This window comes from Patagioenas fasciata, chromosome 1 (genome assembly GCF_037038585.1).
Source record: "Patagioenas fasciata isolate bPatFas1 chromosome 1, bPatFas1.hap1, whole genome shotgun sequence".
NCBI classification, from domain to species: Eukaryota; Metazoa; Chordata; class Aves; order Columbiformes; family Columbidae; genus Patagioenas; species Patagioenas fasciata.
Genome location: NC_092520.1, coordinates 146340682 through 146361227, shown reverse-complemented (window position 1 = coordinate 146361227; position 20546 = coordinate 146340682). Strand labels below are relative to the sequence as shown.

General features: G+C 39.1%; 1 protein-coding gene across 1 annotated transcript in view; it reads right to left on the bottom strand.

Annotated features, from left to right (window-relative positions):
• Positions 1-18688, bottom strand: part of ANO2 (anoctamin 2) — a 175253-nt gene extending 156565 nt beyond the window's left edge. Inside the window, exon 1 of the mRNA XM_071803662.1 lies at positions 18350-18688. Coding sequence (XP_071659763.1) covers positions 18350-18688 — 339 coding nt within the window. The remainder of the gene's footprint in view (positions 1-18349) is intronic.
• Positions 18689-20546: the final 1858 nt, after the last annotated feature.

Genomic DNA, 20546 nt, shown 5'->3' with positions numbered 1-20546 from the left:
GTCATCTTTTCTTCAATCAACTACATAACCAAAAAATACACAGTAAGCAATCTAATTGCCTCACCCTTGGACATATTACAGGTTGCTATGACTCACTGTTGACACAGGGGTCACCTGCATGCTAGTTAAAGGAGCTGTTTATCAGCCATCTGTTGTTGGAGCAGATCCTGACTGCTGAAGATGTCTTAGTAGGTGTTCACATCATGCCTGGGTTTCCCACCATATCACAGTCTGCAACATCTCAAGTCTAGAGAGTAATGGGGACTCAAGAGCTGTCATTAGTTCATAATCTCACCACTGAGCAGTTCCTCTGTTTTCAGGTTATGTTGAAATCTGGTGATTCATTCATAATAAGTAATACAGATTATGATACAGGTGCTTTCCTTCTGAGGTTTTAATGAGACTATCAGGTTAGGTTGTCAGATGATGTAATTTGGCACAGCTACATCAAGTTAACAGAGCTATTTAGATGGGCCTGACTAGAGGTTATAATCCAAAAATTTAATACACTTGAGTCTGGACTCATGAAGGTTTATCAGCAAAGGGAAAAGATCAAAGTTAATTTTGAATCTGCAAAGACTGACTGAAGGAAGAACAAATCCAGACAAAACTTAACACATGGAAAATAATTATAAATAAATTTATTTTATTGTTGAGACATAAGGACCAGAAATACTTTAATCTTCACCAGTCAACCAAAGGAAAGCTAATGATGCTGTTTTGCTATCTGTCCCCATACCCTGGTTACTTGAGAAAAAACACTTCTCTTCTTCCATAGTATAAAGGAAATTGTTTTGTTGTTGGTAATTGCCAGCAGGAATAAGTGGGAGCAGGATTGAAGCACAGTATGCTCCATACCTGCTCCAGAAAGTAATTTCTCTTTTGAAACAAAAGATCTCACACCGGATGAGTCAAGATACATCAATACTCAAAAACTGATTTGAAGGCTACAAAGTCTGGTGAGTCTATTAAGTAGGATTAGAAAATGTGGAATTTAACTTTACATGGGGAAAGTGCTGGAAAAGGTCACTAAAAAAAAAAAATCATGACACTGTGTATAAAAAAAAATCCTTTCCTATCTTGTCAATGTTACAATTTAAACTTCTTCAAAGCACATGTTCTTCAAGGGAGTTCATCCCATCTCCAGACTGCAGTACTTTACTGCAGTTAGTTGCAACAATCATACCTTTTTATTATTATTAGTTTGTATTTACAATCCTGGTGTTATTCCTTTTAGGTTGTACAGCCAGGTGTGGGGAAGAGACAAGAGAGATTACAAAAGAGTACAATGGCATTTCTTGTACTTCTTCAACCAGCAAGGTGACCAAATTCAGGTAAAAGCATCTCTCTTTTTCTTCTACTAAATACATATGATGCAAGAAACCAAACTGCATTTCCAACTGCTCAGCATCAGCAGAGGTATAACAGAGCCATAGTGACTCTGGGACTAATTCCTTGCCTCCAAGGACTTTCTATAGAAGTAGTTCCCAGCCAGTGAGGCACAACCATGCTTCAGATGAAGTGTGGAGACCAAGCTGATAAAGTCTGTTGGATGCTCGCAGGCTCTTCAGTTGACTAGAAGGCAGTAACAGCAACAGCAGCAGACCTGCAATCTGAGTAAATCATCAAGCAAAGAAAAATAATTGCTTGAAACGTTGCAGCTGAGCCTCACATGAGAAGCTTGGCAAACAGGCTTGGAATTAGTGTCCAAGAAATACCTCGTTCATAGATGGAAAGTGCAGTATTATGCTATTTCTGGGGCTCTAGGAGACCCAACTCTCCCAGCTGATGTGGTACCTAGGCTGTGATAATCACTACTGAAAACAGGTAGAGAATGGAATATATTCGATTTACAGAAATGTTGATTAGCCAGCACTTTCTAGTGATATCTATAGAATGTGCTGAATTACCAAGAGTTTTGAAAATCAACCCTCAGTACACTATCACATCAGGTACCTCTCCCTTCTATACTGCTAGTCTCAGCTTCCCAAGAATTGTGGTCCAAAAGACAATCACTCAGTCGATATCTGTAGAGCACTTACTACAACACATAGGTACCCACAATACAAGACATTAAATCCTAACACTATACTGCATTCATCCATCATGTTTTGTACATGTTATAATCCATCTTTGCCAGATTTAGCACTCATCTCTACCACCATAAATCTGGAATCTTGGATTTACAAGTGCAAATTTGCTCCTTTGTAACACAAAAATGAAAGAGGAATTAGCCATCAGCCATATTGCTTATTTGACCAGTCATCTGTCAAGTAAAAAAAAAAAAAAAGAAAAATCATAGTAGCTGAAATGATGTGAGTTTCAATTTCTACTACAATTCTTGAAATTAACTGCTAGCAAATGTCATTACTATAACAATGTTTGTTAAAGCTTGACACATTACAAAATTGTAGGTTCTCCAATACATTTTATACCACCATTCAGCAAAAAAAAAAACTTTTCAGTAAGATTTTATTTTTGGATTGCCATTGAACTATGAATATTTATGTACAAAGTGGAACAAATCGCTTGTAGAGATGTAAGGATCAGGTGCACCATTAACATTCAACTCTGAAAAAGATACTTAGCAGATAGAAAGTAGAATATGAATATTAAACTGATACAATGCCAAAGTTATTTGTACCTTGAGGAAAATCAATTAGCAAAGCAAAAATATAAGATTTGTTATTCCAAACCTGGTGGTATCTTGCAAATTAAAATTTACAGGAAATCACTGCCAGATTTTCATAATGAATATAGTCCTATTCACTGATAGCAGTAAGCACCTTAATCCACATTTTAAAATCTGTTTTATGCCTCATTGGAAGTACTTTCATTTTGTCATTTTCATAAATCTTTTGCTTGTTTTTGTTTGCATCAACACACTCAAAGAAAATCACATGGTATCTAGACAATCTTTTAAAAAATAATTAAATATTGCATCACATTTATCATTTTTGTACCTTCATATTGGCATGTTTCTGCTATAGTTTTCCCATATTTCTACCACACTGAATAGTACTAGTAAGTACTATTATTTTCTGATAAACATTAAAAGTTCAGAAAATGGATGCTACGTAACAAAGCCACATACACACTGTGCTAGGCTGTGATTTAATAATGGGAAGATATGTTCAGCAACAGAATAACCAAACCTTGCATAGCAAAAGCCAGCTATTCTCAGGAGAGTTCTGCAAGTCTTGCCTGTTGCTCAGAGGCTAAGGATGCTTAAGCCAAATCTTTCCTGTCTATTTGCAGGGGGTCTCACTGAACCTATTTGTTTAATACTGATCACAAGATGTGCTTTTTTTTCTCTTGCTATGCAGTAGGGAGAATATCCTGATACGAGCTACTTGAAGTTATTCTGCAAAACTGGAAGCAAGAAAAACAAGCAAAACAATCGGAAGATTTAGGCAGTAACTCGGAAATGAGTAGACTAAGGCATGGCAATTAACTAACGGTGTATTTTGGCTTACTAAAGAAACAATACAGAAAATCATGTCTTTGCCTTCCATTACTACATAACTATATTGGCAATCATAGTGCACAAATATTACATTTGTGGTCAAGGATAAATTCATTGTAATATCTTTAACCGTAAAGTTCTTTGGTCAGATCAAGATCTCACACAAGTTTGAGAAAATAGCACATATTACTGATTCTTTTTATTCTTACTACAATTTGTCTTGATTGCTCCATTCTACTTCCTTACACTCAAACGATAATCTTGGTAATACAGGATCCACCTTTTTCTTCTGTACTTGTTCAGAAAACACTGGATTCTCATATATCATACACCCCAACAGTAGTTTCAATAGTAGTAACCACACAGATCCAGATCTGCTTATATAACTTCTGCACATGATGTTAAAACATTACAAATATAACTTCCACTTTATCATTCACTATTAAAAATATTGAGTAGGGCTTTTGCCAGAAAATTCACACATCAATCACAGATAACTGAACAGATGTTTTGGCTGAAGCAGACTTTGACTGGAACATTCACACATACATGAAATGACCTCTTAATACTGGTAGGATATTATAATTCTAGAGGCTTTTTAAATTTCGTTTCAACAAAGACCGTTAACTAAATATTTGCAACATGTGTTAGCTCTTTTCAAATATTTATAGAACTGGTTTATAAAAGAAAAATACAACTAATTGCAATGCTTCCTTTTGACTAAAAGCACAAACAGACACACACAAGTTTATATAACTCTGAAGTATAAAAAGTGTTCTAATTCCCCTTAAATCCATACATTAGTATATTAGCATGTATATACATATGCACAGTACACAAACATACAGTATTTTTATATATACCCGAATTAGAAACCCCTACTTGAGCTTTGACCCTCCAGGGAGACTACCATAGTGTTCAAACCTTCTCCCCCTGCTCCCACCAAAGGCAAAAGCAGCATTTGGGTTTCCAAGAGGGCAGTGTACAAATATAGAGTAAAACTGAGAGTAAGTCCTGAGCAGGACGCTCCCTGGATCATGCTTTGTTAGTCTTTAAGGCAGCCTCCACTGGTCTCTTCATTGTGAGCCTTGTGAGCACTTAATCTAGCAGTCTCACAACTCACACAGGCGATTGGTAAGCTACCCTTTCACAGTACAGGTTGATGTAAGTTATAAAGGTTTTGGTCCTAAATTTTTGCCTGCCCTGTGCCATGTGGCTACACGCCCATCCCTCCTCTCTCTTGAGCCAGTAGTCACATTTATATAACTGGATAGTTTCTTTAGACGGATCAGTTCCTTGAAAATTAAATCCTAGTTTTAAAGAGCAATTATTTTCCAACTGGACCCAAACTTTGTAGAGTCAACTCGTGGCAGCACTGCAAGACAGAGAAATGTGCAAGACACGTTGCTCACGGCAGGAAAGGAGAGATTCACAGAATCTGTAACTTGGATCACCCTGCCCTGTGCCTTCAGGATGCTTGCAAAAAATGAAAACAGTGATATTTCCATCAAGAGACTTGCCAGTTGATGGCCAGATGTGACACAACACCCATAAACCAACAAATACTTTCCAAGAGAGTCACTTGTGAACCATGGCTCACAGGTGAAAAACAAACTGGGATCCCTTGTGGGGCAGACTGTGACTTATGTCGTTACCATAGTGCTCTCAAATGCCTTCTGCAACAGAAGAGCTGAGAGAAGTACAGAAAGTCCTCTAACGAGCAAACTTCAGTGCCTAACTGAAGCTGAGCTTTGTCACCTTTGGGTAAGCATTTTCTTAAGGATGGTGTTACTTGAAAACCGGAGAGAATAAGGGAGAAACAAAACTTTGCACAGGAGTCTTTGAGAGAGAAACAGTCATAAACTATGAATTCCTCATGTACGTAGCAGTCACAGAGGAGTGGATGTCTTGTATGTTGTGACTTCATGTAGGCCTGTGACTGACTGATTGTAACTGACGGGCAGCAGGGAAGGGTGAAGGACTGACTTCGCATAGACCAAATAGAATTGCTACAGGCATAGGATATGAAGATGAAACAGCACCATGGACAGAAATGGAGAGTCCTGGAAAGGGCAGTGGTCTGTGGTAGGTTTGCGAATAGTCCTGCAGAGGACTAGTGTGAAAGTACATTGGTGAATATCCATAGGCCAGAGATAGGTGAGCAGCTCAAGCACTGGTGAGGTGAAACAGTTACCGTGCATTGACCTATGAAAGCTGAGAGGTGCCACTGGAGGTAGAGAGTAAACATTATCCAGTGAACTCACAGAGGCCTGTGACAAGCAAGCAGGCTTGCCAGAGGCACAGAGCACTGCAGCATGTTGACCTTTCCTGCAAAAGCCTGCAAGTACACCTACATAGCAAACAACATGATATGAAATTTCCTAGGTCCCACGATGCAGAGTGTGGACAATGAAAGGACGCAATAGCCTTCAAATGACCTTCCATAGTTACAGGATCTTGAGGATGTTACTTTCTAGTAACAAAACAGGGTTCAGCTGAAAATATGTAAATTTTGGTTGGAAAAGACTCTCAGGATCATAGAGTCCAACAACAACCTCACTCTAGCACTAAACCATGTCCTAAATGGTCTGAGACTTTAATCAGGGCAGTAAATTTTTTACGCCTTTAATCTTGGCCCCAGCAAGGCAGTACTTCCCTCAGAAGTGGGTCAGGCTTGCATATTGAGCCTTTCGTTCTTTCAATCACAAGTTGCCTTTTTTGGCTTCCTGTAGCTGTTTTTGATGGAGGCTGGATGGTTCTATCACCTCTTACAACCTGCCTCAAGGTTGTAGTTTGGTTCTGCTTGCAAGGCCTCATACCTAACTTGGTAGGTCCAGTCCGCTCCGTTCTTATTTTGGAATGGACCCTCCTCCTTCTAAGCTGGGTAGCAATGTACTGCTATTGTCCCCTATTTCTCAAGTCACTGCATTCCCCATCCAGGGTCTCATACCTGTTGAACAGAGGCACATGCTGGAAGGGTGGTAAGTCACTGCAGCTAGGACTCATTCCCATAATGCCTAGCTTAGGAGGCCAGTGCTTTCTCCATTAGGCCACTGGGTCTCCAAAGTAAGTAAAGAATGATTATTCAAAGCCTGTCACAGTACAGAATACGAGACCTAAAAAAGAAAAGCAGCAATACCAGAAGTTAGGACTCCAAGTGATTTGGAGAAAATACCTAAGCATAGGATGAGCAGGGATATCCTCCCTCATTTTGAAAGCATTAAGGAAAAATAACAGTACAGACTGTTTTGAAAAGGTGGACCCAATTTCAAATTGAAGTGATTTTGAATTAGGGCCATCTTTTTGAAACAGCCTGCAGTTTGGACCGGCACTTTGAAGGTGACAGTTTGAAGTCTGCTTAAGTATTTACAAGACCTTGAATACATTGTCTATCTCTGAGATGCTAAATTTTCTTTCTATTACTAAACTACTCCAGATAAACAATGACTGAGTTCGATGAACATGTAGACTGAGTCTGCAGACAAATCCCTCATCTCCCAGCTCATAAAGTGTGCCATTAGTAAGGAAAGTGCACTGCACTCCTCTGAAAGAGGAAGATTCTTCTTCCAGGTATTCTTCCAGTGTACTTAACGTTGGCAGTAACCTACAGAAAGTAATGGTCACCTCTACACTTTCAAGCAAATGTTTCTAAGTAGTGCCTTTGTGTTGCCCCTAAAAAGTTTGCTGTTTCCAAAGGTAAGAGAGAATATCAGCCTACATAGCTTCGTTTTTGCCCCTAACTACCGGTAGCTCATTCTCTCGCAAATACGTTTTGTTCATTTCCTTTACCACTAGAAGTCTTATGACCAATGTCATCTACCTAAATCCACCTGGAGAATTTCCTTAAAAGTATAATATAGAGGTCTCAATCCTATTAGTCAATTCAATAATGCTCTAAAATTATTATAGAGGTTGAGGAATAGAGGAAGAAGTCAGCAGTGAAATAATGAATCAGTTCCTGGATGACAGAGCTTGAGTATGGAGCTAATGCAAATAAACCCACCAACTCTGTAAACAAAACAAACAAACAAACAAACAAATCAGGTGATGAAATAATTGTTATAGTAATGCTAACCTAGGAGAACTGCACAGAAATCAACATTTATCTCTTCATTATTTTTTTCTCTGGCCGATCACCCTGAACACATACCTGTACACATAAGGGAGACTTATTAGAGTGCAAACAGTTTCAGTCCTGCGTATCAAGAAGAGAATTCAATCTGAAGGGTAAATTTTCCGTGCTGTGCATGGGGATTTAGTTATCTAACTCCCATTAACGTTAATGGGAATTGTGCAGCCTGATGTGACTCTGCTAAAATTTTATTCCTTGTTGTATTCAGGCCAAAGTAATTGCTGATCTGGAAAACCAGAAACAAATGCATGATACAGTTTCGAATTATTTACCTTGTCCTATGATTTAAAAGCGCTTACAGTGACTGGCAAAGATACTTCTAGCTGAAAATAACATGATTACCATCTTCTATAAAAGGGGTGCCAAATTTATTTTCACCAGGGGTCACATCAGCCTCACGGTTGCCTTTAAAAGGCTGAACGTAATTTTAAGAGTGTATAAATGTAGCAGTCATTACATGTATAAATGTAGCAGTCTTTACATGTATAAATGTAGTAGTAGTTACATGTATAAATGTAGCAGTAGTTACATTTATACAGTCCTAAAATTACATTCAGCCCTTTGAAAGCAACTGCGAGACTGATGCAGCCCCCAGTGAAAATGAGTTTGACCCACCTGTTATAGAAGACTTATGTATCACAACTTTCTTTTTGTTTGGTGTTTGTTTTTCAGGATGTATGCTTTATAAGAACTATGTTTTTTACAGAATTAATCTCAGTTTGGCTAAGCTGCAGCTGAAGGTTTTTTCTCTTCCTGAACTCCCAATCTGTGGTATGTTGAAAGCTTATCAAGTAGAGCCCCTTTAAGGAATAATCTGCTACAGTACACAGCCCAGACCATACTGGAGAGGGGTAAGTGACCTTGGTTCTTGCAGAACCACAAGAGCCCTGCCTCCATCTACATACACTGAACAGGTTATTGTAGAAATGAGAGAAGAACTTCTGTGAGCAGCTGCCTGAACACATCATAACATGGTAACAATGCATATGCTGTCATGGTGGCCATGAATTGAATTGTATTGAATTTTCTTCTATTTGTACTTAAAAACAGAAAACACAAACACAACTCTTATCAGATTTAAAAGGTAGCTTGTTGAAACTATTTTTAGAAGCATGAAGTGCTGCAGTGTTCCCAGAATAGTTTTTATTGAAGAGGACATTCTGATTTCTAAGGGAAAACTACTTTCTTCTTTCTTTTTTCTTTAAAAGATTCTTCCACTAGCCATGCTTATCAGCTTGAATATAAATCCATTTTTCCAAAATGCCTCCCTCTCATATACAATATAACATTTTTAAATGCACACAATATAAAACATCTAGTTGTGCATCTGAAAGGGAATCATTCCTTCCCTGTAGTGGTTTTCTTCCTGCAGAAATATACTTGCTTGTCTAGTCATAATATCATGAGCCACAGAGCTTTTAATAGCTCAAATTTGGGCAGAATGACACACATCCAATCATTCAAGTCATCAGTAAAGCAAAAAGACCTTAAAAGAGTCTAAAACATGTGAAAATAATCCCACAAGCCTGAGTCATTATTTACATTACCTTTCCCTGGATCTGCTAAAAGATAGCAAATTCCACTCCCTCACTCCGCACACAGATTAACAGCTGTGGTTTTTTTTCCCCATAAGGCAGTCCTGTATTTCAAAGACTAGTTTCTATAGTCAGATACTCCCCCTTTTCCCTGTTGGCATCCGTTCCCAAATGAGGGAGCAGAAACTGGTTAATTCCACTTTACAGCCGCTGTACTGTTGGTTGATTGGTTGGTTGAGAAGATTTTTATTTCCTTTTAATGTTCTTGGGTTGTTTTTTGGTTTTGTTTGGTATGCTTTGTTTGTGTTTTAGTGGTTTTTTTTTTTGTTTGTTTGTGGGGTTTTTTGTTGTTGTTTTAATTTTTCTTCTCTCTCTGACATTCCAGTTTTAATTTCTAACTCCCTCTCTACCCTTGGCCCCAGCCAAGTCATTCAAGAGTATTCATTGTCACTTCTCTGATTTGTGAACTGAGAAAAAAATAATACTGGACAGATGCTTACTATGACAATCCAGAATTCCCAGATGGTGAAGGCTTTTCCATAGCCAGTTGCATCAGAAGCCAAAACAGATGTAGCAGACATGGAAGATCTGTTTCTAAGAAACCATTCACTGTTTCACTTCAAACTGTTCTTTTGCCCTGCAGTGAGAAGATAATACACCTCTGGTTTGCTCTCCCTGGCTCTGGAAAAGAACACTATATCTGCTCACTGGAAGATGTTCTTCACTCTAATCTTCCATAGAGAGAGAAGGGACTTAAGAACATATCTTGTTCCCTGCTTTTTCCATCAACATAAGCAAAATCAAATTGCTGACACAGAGCTTTCAGACAGAGCTTGCCTTTTAATCTGCTTTCATACAGGCCAAAAAACATGAGGGGAGAACAGAGAGGCACAATCTTAGTTCAGATGTTTTATAATGACAACATAAACTGGTAGATAAATGAATGTATATATGTATAGAAGCAACATACTGAACAGGGAGCACCTATCTAAGGTGTTGCATCCTCTCCTAGGTAGAATTCTCACCATCTCTTCACTTATGCAAAGAAGTTGCAGGTAGATCTCCCTGCTTTCCTTTGCATGAGGTGTGAAATCATGACTAAGAAGCAATGACTCCAAAAATAACAAAATCATATGGCAACAATTCAATCAGCATAAATGCAAAAGTGATGACTTCTTTGGTATCAAAGATACGTGTAGCACTCTTTGCTGCTATAGACAAAATAGGCACTTGCCTGGGGACAGTAAAGCAAAGGAAGTCCCATCTGCCCTACAAAAGAATCTCTGAAACTGAGGATTTCTTCTTCTGCCAGAAGAATAGGTTGAGATGCATCAGGCAGCAGGTACTGCAGCTGGAGCAGTCCTCACCCAGAATTTGTAGGAGCTGATTCCTTACCCCAATCATCAGCAGCATTATTTATGTCCCTCAAAATGCCAGAAAAGTAACAAATCCCAGGACAATGATCCCCAAACTATCTCATATTTTGCTACTTTACTTTCATGAAAGTACTATTCAAATTGTACTGGCCCAAATAGTTTTCAGAAAGTATCACTATTTCAGCCTCCAAGTCTCCTCTGCAGGCACTCTAGCTACTGCAGTGTCATCAATGTAGTGTGGCATCCCTGAGGGCTTCCACTATTGCTCTTCAAATTGTCTCCATGGATTTATTTTGCAGATTAAAATTATGCTGCAAACAAGAACACTGATTATTAAAAATGTTTTCATGAATTCATCTGTGAACAAGCCAAGCAGCTGATTTTGTCACTCTTCATTCCCTATCCTACAAATGTCCGGTTCTCTCCCTGCTATACCCTATCAGAGATGTACAGGCCATTTTTGTGGGCTTCTCATCTATCCAGCAATTTGTAGAAATGGGAGTGGTTCCTCCAGCAGGTGAGAGAACTCAACACAGGACACAGTGATATTGACACATACACTTGGAAGGCTACTCACCACTTCTACCATGCAAGTCTGATAGAGGTAGCATTATGTAAAATACATATTTTAAAATAGGATGGTTTTTGCCCAGCTCACAGTGTAAAAGTCACCAGAATGCACACCACAAATCTACTGCTATCTGAAATTCAAGAATTTTGATGTCTCCATTTCCTGAAATGCAGACAGTGGATGAGATATATAATTGCTGGCCCAGCAACTCTCTAAATGTTCTGATAACATACAGGCCCATTTTTTCTACATCTCTTCAACTTTCTCTAAATCCCATGGAAGCCATTTTAACTAAGGTACCTAATAGCTAAGCATGAAGTGTCTGGATGTTAATTAAAATACAGAGTGAGTCTGTCTACTATTTCTTCTATTAAAGTCACAACACAATCATTAAAAAACAGGATTTATAGTATGGACTTTTCAAGTTTGACAGCACAGCCATTCTACCTAGCCACCTGTTAACATGGATCATTATTTTAATACTGATTGAACACACCTAACTCCCATGAGGCTACTACAAAACCCTCTCTAAAATGCAGACATAGTTTCCTCTTAAATAGTTAATCAGCTTGTCAATATTTTCATCATGTCCACTTCACTATCAGTGAAAATTTGGCTCACTTGTTTAACTTTAATTCTGTAAGAGCTGTGTATTACATTTCAGCCCCATATAAGAAACATACAAGAGCAGAACACATTTTAGCTAATTAATGCTTCTGTAATTGGAGTCACTGAAAATTAACCATCAAACATTTATGTAATTGGTACAGAAAGAGGTCCCCAAAGAAATATTGTCTTGTTCCGAGTGCTGTACTAAGAGAGAGTAGAATACAAAGCCTAAAGAAGTAGAGCACAAAAGACCCCAATCTGCTTCCAATACTACATTACTCTGTACGCATTCACATTGGCTTCAGAAGGCATTGATTGACATGGATAAAGGTCTTGGACACATATTTAATTTCTCTATCCTTTTAAAATCAACGTTAGTTACTATTAAACTTTCTTTTGCACTTTAGATGAGTGAATATTTTGAGACAACTACAGCATTCACACTGAGCAAGGAAAAATGTTCAATCCAAATAAATAGAACTCTTGGACATCAGAATTCCACTTTTTCACAATGAAAATTATTAACATTAAAATAAGTTACATATGATGTAAATGTGATATTAGAGAACATGTCAGACCCAAGAAAAAAACTCATATAGCAAGAACACTGATGGTACTGCTCAAAAAAAGCATCCTCAGCTAGAGCTGTGGAAAGGAGGAGACACAGAAAGAAAAAGCCCCTCTGTATTGGATGATTTACCATGATATTATTTTGGCTACTCTTGTCTTCTGCAGCTGGCAGAAGATAAAAGATAAAGCCTTTTCCCACTGGCAGATGGGGAGCACCTTAGTGTGACAAAACAGTGGAATTTAATCCCATAGATAAAATCTATCTGCAGCATGATAAGCTTTTCGTTGTTTCAGTTTGGCAGTGAAGGGGTTGGTTGATTGGTGGTTTTAGAGATGGATGTTGTTTTGGTTTGCGGGTTATGGGGGAAAGTTTATATATTTGGTTTAGCTTTTAGGATTTGGGGTGGGGGGGTGTTGTTTTTAACAAAAGTTCAAAAGCAGGCCTTGGAAATCAAGCAGAAAAATCCAGTCACAGCCACCATCATCAGTAGTGCTCTTATCAAGAGTTCTCCATAAGCTGATACATTGAGAGCCTTAAGGACTTCCTTGTCTTAGAGTGTCATGTAGACAACAGAGTTTAACAAGACATCCTTAAAACTATGCTAGCTCTAAAATTCAAGTTATTATACATGAGCTTCTTGGAGGGTAATTTAAGCATGGTTTTAAAATTGTAATCGTCTTTCCCTTGAAAGATATTTTCATCTCCTAAATGCTACTTAGCAAAGTACATTTCATTTCCAACATGCTCAAAAGTGATCTCACTTTATCAGAAAGCCAAGGTGCATCTCCAGTGTCTTCTTATTCTATTCCTATTGTGCTTCACCATACATAATACGAACTGAATAAAACACATGTTGCAGTTGCAGTCATTAAAGCAGCAGTACTGAAATTTAAGTGAACTATTGGTGTTCCACATTAGGTAAAACACAGCAGGGAGGAAGGGAGGATCAACCCCAAGAACAGCCTGCAATGTCAATGGTACTTACTGCTCTTCCTGGGAATCAAGGTGAAATATTTGAGGGCACTCTTAAAGTGGCCCTATCTCAGGCAATTCTTTGTGTATCTCATGCAAAATTTGACTTGTGCAACTAGTGTTAAATAGGGTTTATTTAGAGATGACTGTCATGGCTTCAGCAGCTAGGTCACAAGGGTAAATGTGAGCAGCTGGCATTCCTTTGCAGTTTACGAAGACATGCCAAACGATCTGAGTTCTGGCATGGACATCTTTGGGAAAAAAAAGGGGTTTACTGTATTTTTTATTAATAACCATGTTACTTTTAAGTGAAGGAAGCAAATCCTAATAATATTTAACATTTTGCAGATTACCATAAATGTTCACAGGATCTGTATTATTGGGGCCTATATTAGTCACTAGTTAATATTGTAAAATACAAAGTAATTAATACCGCATGCACATACAAGAGTTAACATCAGGCTTATTTCATCTAACTTTGCAGACTGGCCAAACAGGCCAGTCACAGATGCAAATGTTATTTTTACTCACAGCGAACAGTAGTTGTGTTATTATGTTGCTGTCATCAGATGCAACTAGGGAGTTTCCTCTTCTCCTCTATTCTTTCTGCCAAATATCCTTTCACATAAACCTAAATTATACTAATGCCATTGTTTTCATGGGCACAAGCTACACTGAATCACTCAAATGTTTTAATTTGAAGATAACCAGTCAAAGAGCTCCTTAAACCTGATCTGCCACTTGTGATCTCTGATGCAGAGAACATCAAGTTTGGAAAGTGAGTTGTTATAACACACGAATAAATGCTATAGCTCAGGTCTGACTTTTGCAAGGAGCATAGTGAGAAGGTTGTCAAACCTCATTTATGACAAACCACCATTATGAGTACTCAATGTCACTTCACAGAGGAAAAAGTTGTAACATTCAGCTTTATGCCCATTGCCTTCATTGTGCACTTTGTCTTGGACATGTAAAATAAGACTTCAGTAGGAAAACAGGAAAACAGAAGAACCCAAGAAGTTTACATTAAGAGAAAACAAACTTTCTCTGGAGGACAGCAATAACAATTGTTAGAAAGTTATAAGTAATTTGAAAAGAAGTAAAAAATTCCTTAATTCACAAATAATAACTGGCTAGATATGGAGACAAACTGTACTCTTGCCTATTTTTCACATATCCAAAAAAAGGATAATACTGCCCTGTCCACATACAAATTATGCATCTGCATTTATTTTTTTTTCTCTGTTTTTTTTTTTGTTTTGTTTTGTTTTGTTTTTATTTTTTACACAATTAATTAACAAGACAAATGAGAAAGGTGTTTGCCCCTAGCTATTCAACATATCACAACCACGTTAACAAACATTTTAGAATGCAAATTCTCATTTTTTCAAAAAGATAGTTGTGGAAATAAAGATTTTTAAATTGTCATAACGTTATCCTGTGTTCTTAGAGATGAACACCCTGACATCGAAATAGTTTTAGTCTACAAAAACCCAATGCAAAAGGTGTTGTGCTTACTTCATTCAAGTTCATTAAGCTTAAAGTCTTGTACTTCAGCTAAGGTTAACCAAGGTGATAGATTAAGCAACTTTCCAGCCACAAGGAGACAGATGCCCTTAGAAGTCATTAAGTGCTGAATCAGCTCTATTGCTCAGTAAATATATCCTTCATGACTCCCACAATATCAGTAAAAAGAGGGCAATGGTTTGATCCCTTTTGTCTGGTTGGTTGGTTTTGGTTGTTTTGGGGTTTTTTTTTGTTATTGTTGTATTGGTTGTTGTTGTTGTTGTTGTATTTCTTCAATGAGTTTAACAAGAATCAGAACTATATCGGCCTTTTCAATGATCATTTTTTTTAGCTGTATAGCTACCGTAGGCCACCTAGAAAAGACAGTGCAGGGATGTTCATTGAAGACCACCGACATAGCAGATACCTTTTTGCTCTCTTCCTTTCTGTCACTACTGCTTCAAGCAAAAACTGATGTTGTTTTAGGAAAGAGATTGTGTTCAGGAAGAGTGTGACCAGCAGGTGGAGGGAGGTTATCCTGCCCCTCTACTCTGCCCTGATGAGGCCACATCTGGAGTACTGTGTCCAGTTCTGGGCTCCTCTGTTTAAGAAAGACAAGGAATTATGGGAGGGAGTCCAGCAGAGAACTGCAGATATGATTAGGGCTCTGGAACATCTTTCTTATGAGGAAAGGCTGAGAGAGCTGAGCCTGTTCATCCCATAGAATAGAAGGCCGAGAGGGGATCTTATTTATGCTTATAAATATCTCAAGGCTAGGTGTCAAGTGGATGGGACCAGACTCTTTTCAGTGGTTTCCAGTGACAGGATGAGGGGTAACAGGCACAGAATGAAGCACAGGAGTTTCCATCTGAAACATGAGGAGAAGCGTCTCTACTTTGAGAGTGCCAGAGCACTGAAACAGGCTGCCCAGAGAGGTTGTGGAGTCTCCTTCCCTGGGGACATTAAAAACCTGTCTGGATGCATTCCTGTGTGATCTGCTCTAGGTGTACCTGCTTTAGCAGGTGAGTTGGACAAGATGATCTCCAGAGGTCACTTTGAACCCCAACCATTTTGTGACTCTGTGATATCTTATTGATCTTAAATGAATGTTTTTCTTTTCAAGACTGTATACTGTCTGCTCTAACCTGAGGGTCCAAAAGTGGAATCCCTCAAACAGGAGCTGTAGCACTGTGTTTTACACCAAAAATACAGCATGCTGTGATTAAGACTGTTCTGAATCTAATGAACCTATAGACGCATATTTATCCCAGGACTAAAATCAGAAGTTGTTCTCATATCAGCTCAATATACAATTTTAATGAAAATAGCTGTACCCTTCACATGTGACTTCTCAGCATATTCTACGAAATTCTCAGCAATATAACAGACAGCAGCTTCAGTATGTTTTAAGAGGATTTAACAGGAGGAAGGAAAAAAAAAAAGAAAAAACACCAGTGAAACAAGAAAAATAAGTAAAAGACACATGTCTTGGCCAAAGAAGAAAAAGGATAATGTATAGTCCCATTTTTCTCAGGAGATTCTGAAGGGAAAAACACTTTCCCTTTTTGATTAGACAACACGGGGAAGGAAGGGGGAGGGGAGGGGGGGCAAGAGTGACATACACATCTAGAAAAGTGATGGGATTTCATTTTTTGTAATTTTCAAATCCAATTAATTTTTCCCATAAAATAACTCATCATCAAATAATTTCCTCAGAACTTTCCAGTTCATTTACAAAAAGCTTTTTCCTCTTCAGAAGAAAGCCATGACATTTTTTTTTTCGTCTTAATCAACTCTCTATAACATCATTTATTACTTCGTATATTATTTAAGAGTACACATCATCACTTGGAAGTAGTCTGAACCAGAATTTGAATCCAGCTGGACTTCAGCTAAATAACGAGTAAAATAATCGAATTCAAGTCTCTTGCTAGACTTTTCAGGTTCTGATGAAATTCACAACTGGAAGAAGCCTCAAATAAATCTGTTCTCATGGGTTTTATGTAATTTGGTTATAAAAATCATAGCAGGAAGATAGTCATGTGTTAGCAGTATTGAACCTTAACCCAAACATTTAGCATAAAAGAATCAGGATCTGAGGTCACTTTTTTCTGTTCAGTGCAAGGATGGCTCAGCCAGGCTGAGCAGTGAAATACAACCCATAGCCACCTGCAACTCAGCAAACTGAGCAAGGAAAATTTTAAGAGTCAAAAGGCCTTTCTATTTCTTTCTATTCCTGCCAGTGATTTAATGTGTATACACTATGCCAAGCCAGCTAGACTCAGATTTTCAGATGCAATCTGCAATTTGGTCCACATTTTGGAAGTGTTGACTGGTTGCACTGAAAGCAATGTGAGCTGCAACTTCTCAGCACCTCTGAAAAGAAGCCCTAAGTTTCTCAGATTTGGTGTCAAAAACAATAGAACACCTAAAACTAGAATTCAGGAGGGACTTCCCTTCAATGGATGTAAATGTCTCTGGCTTTTAAAGAGGTCCAGAGGGATAGCACGGCACTCCATTCGTCAACATGGGATTTGGAAGACCCATGCTCAATTGACCAACTGGCTGCAGTTAAGTAACCTAACCACAGCTCCCAGCTGATGTGGCCATAGTGCTATCCAACATCACACACATGTGGTGAGAATAAATACATTAAAGGCTGTGAGGTTCTGCTGTTGCAGTACAGAAGCTGTTCATTTTGTGGGTTGAATGAAGAAACAACAGAAAACTGATATATGGCTGTGAAGAAAGCTAAGAGTCACACTGAAAATCACCAGGTTATTCTGAGAAAATACAAAATGTCTTAACAGTAATTTGTATTCCAGCAAACTACTTAAGAGAGCCTTTCTTCATTTTATCAATATTAAAATGTAAACACTTTTTTTTTTTTTTTTTGGTAAGAAAAGTGTTTTCACATGCCATAAGAACATTTAGATAAAGAAATAAGTTTTCTACTGAAGTAAGATGAAAATTGGTACTCAATTGTGCATTAAACAACAGTAACAACCACATATTTCCCAGGTAGTAAGAACCAAGCAACACAGAAACTCTCCCATCATCTTCTTCTTGGCTTCACAACACATTTTAGGCAGATATAAAATAGCTTGTACAACATATTTCTGCAGATCTCTAACTGGAGGTTGCTGTGACAGCAGCGTTTGACCCAGGGATGTTACTGTTCAGCAATAAGAAGCTGTGTTCATGATCAGCTTCTCAAGCTGGCTATGAGACACACCTTCAGGACATCCTACACTTGCTGTGGCTGCAGAAGCAATGGTGGGGAGCCAGTGAGGCTGTGTTAGAAGGAAAGCAGCACATATTTTTAAGAGATGGCATGTGTGTGACTTGCCTCTTGGTTAACGTTCATGTAAGGCAGGAATGAAGGCAGACTGGGTCAAGCCCTAATGTGTGGTCACAGCTGGCCTCCTATCCTCCCCGCCAGCATGGTGAGTGGGCAGCCATGCTCTGGGCACCCAGTCACCGCCAAGCTGCTCTGACAGCACAGTCCAGCCACGGTAGCATGTTGCACATAACGACCTCTGACATTGAAGAGGTCATGACCTGTCTGGGCACCTGCTGCTGTGAGTGAGGAGCAAGTCTTCCCCTCTTACCTCAGGGTCTTTCTCTATCTCCAGCCCTGCTTCCACCAAGTTGCGTTCGTACTCCTCCCGCTGCAGCTGCTTCTCCTCCTCCAGGGCATCCTGTGGGCTGAGCTGGATCACCTCCACCCCCAGTGGCCCCAGCTGCTCAGGCAGGACACGTTGGCCACTGTCCTGCTGTTGTGGCTCAGCATGGCCCTTACCGGTCCCACCATTCAAAACCCAGGTCAAGGAGGCAGATCCACGTGTTGGCTCTGGTGAACCCACACCAGGCGGGTGCCGAGGGAGACGTTTTCGATAGTGGTAGGCTAACACGTAGTCAACCTTTCTCTTGCTGTCTCTGAAATGCATGCCACTTGGGGATGCCTTGTCCACAGCCCCTTCTTGTGTCCCATCCAGGTAGTTGTTGATAATCTGAGACAGAAACACACGAGTTTCACAGACAAGAATGCCAAGAAGCCCAAGAAGAATGCAAGCCTGGGTTATATCTCAACACACACAGAGCCAAAATTGGAGGTCAGCCAGGGGCAGGTATGACCTAAAACATGCACTCTGCATACCATATTAAGTCACTTTGACCACAAAAAAAAAAAAAAAAGAGTGGCTGAAGACAGCAGTCTTATCCAAATGCGTGGCATACCTACTAGATGGATAGGTACAGAGGCATACACCAACTCTGTCTCTCCATCCTACATATGCACAGACCATACATGAGAAGACACATTTTGAAACAGGATAAAGAAGTGAGAGTAAGGATCATGTTATGGATTGGGATATAAGAAAGGATCTGCTGTGGAGCAAAACTGGGCAGGGGAGGGAAGAAAGATCTGCGTCTGGGAAGAAAGGGCAGAAACTGATCAGAGCTAGAATAAGATATTCTCAGTGTAGTGCAAGGGAAAGAAGAGTAGGGCTGGACAGAAATGCTTTGGAAAACACCGGGGATTTGTGAGGATATGCCCCATGGACAGCTGACAGTGCTAGCTGACCTATATTTTAGCCTATTAGGAAAAGACTATGTGACTGACGAGCAACACTGAAAAAGGAAACCAATTACTAAAATCATTCAAATTACCTATATTGTGCTCAGTTGCTCCCTTGGACCATCCATGTCTCCTCACCTCCACTCCCCAAACCCTTCTGGAGGGAAGCTGTTCCAGCACTAACCCCTGCCATCATGCCCCAGCCTGGACAGCAATTTTGTGTCACCTGTGTTGAACTCTGATACCGAATATAAGGCATTCACTTTCACCTCTCATTCACTAAGATAGCCTATGTGTTTTCCAAAACTGTTACCAATCACCATTTCCAGCTCAATGTTGTAACTCAAAATCCTCCACAGAGCTCTCTACATTGTCATTCATTAGAGTGACACCAGCCTTTCAATGACAGGGGAATAAGATAAGGGCAAACAAAGAGGGCCAACCTGATACAAATAAATCAGCCCATAACCTAGTACCAGACATTTTTGACTCCCAGAGGTGGATATACAAGCAAAATCTTGACAGGTACCAGTTACAGATTTCTTTTTCTCCTTATCTCCCCTTCCATTACATGCTCTGGTAGTCCTGAATGCAAAATTAACCAAGCATGCTGTATAGCAATTTTCTCATCTGTTAACACAACGTGGATTTTTGAAGGTTTTATATAAATGTGCATACTATTATATACCACAACATCTCCCAAATTCTTGCTTTTGATTGCTTTGCATCACCTAGTTTCCCACAAAGTAGTTTTCAGTCACCATACCACTAAATAAATCTTGTTTTTTATATGCATACTACATCCTTCATTCTGTCACAAAATTATCACCAAATAATCTGTTCTGCACATTACACTTATCACACATTTTATATGTAAAGTGTGTATATAGTCCCTTTAGGCATATCTATACTCACATTCAACACTATATTCTGGCAGAATATAAAACTGCTTAGGAGACAACATTTTCTTGTAATTCCCCATTTCCTAGTTAGATACATTTTCATGTAGTACTTACAGGTGGTCCATGAAAACCTCCTGGATCCATCTCTGCCACAGTGAAGAAAAACCTGTTGCAGATTTCAAGCCTCCCTTCCAGAGAGTTTGATGCTATACTGTGTGGAAATAACGATGTCACCACCACCAGGTCACTGGTACAACACAATGAGTTATCTGATTCTAGAGGAGGCGAGCTCTAAGCATACTTTCCTCCCTTACTGGCCAATATGGA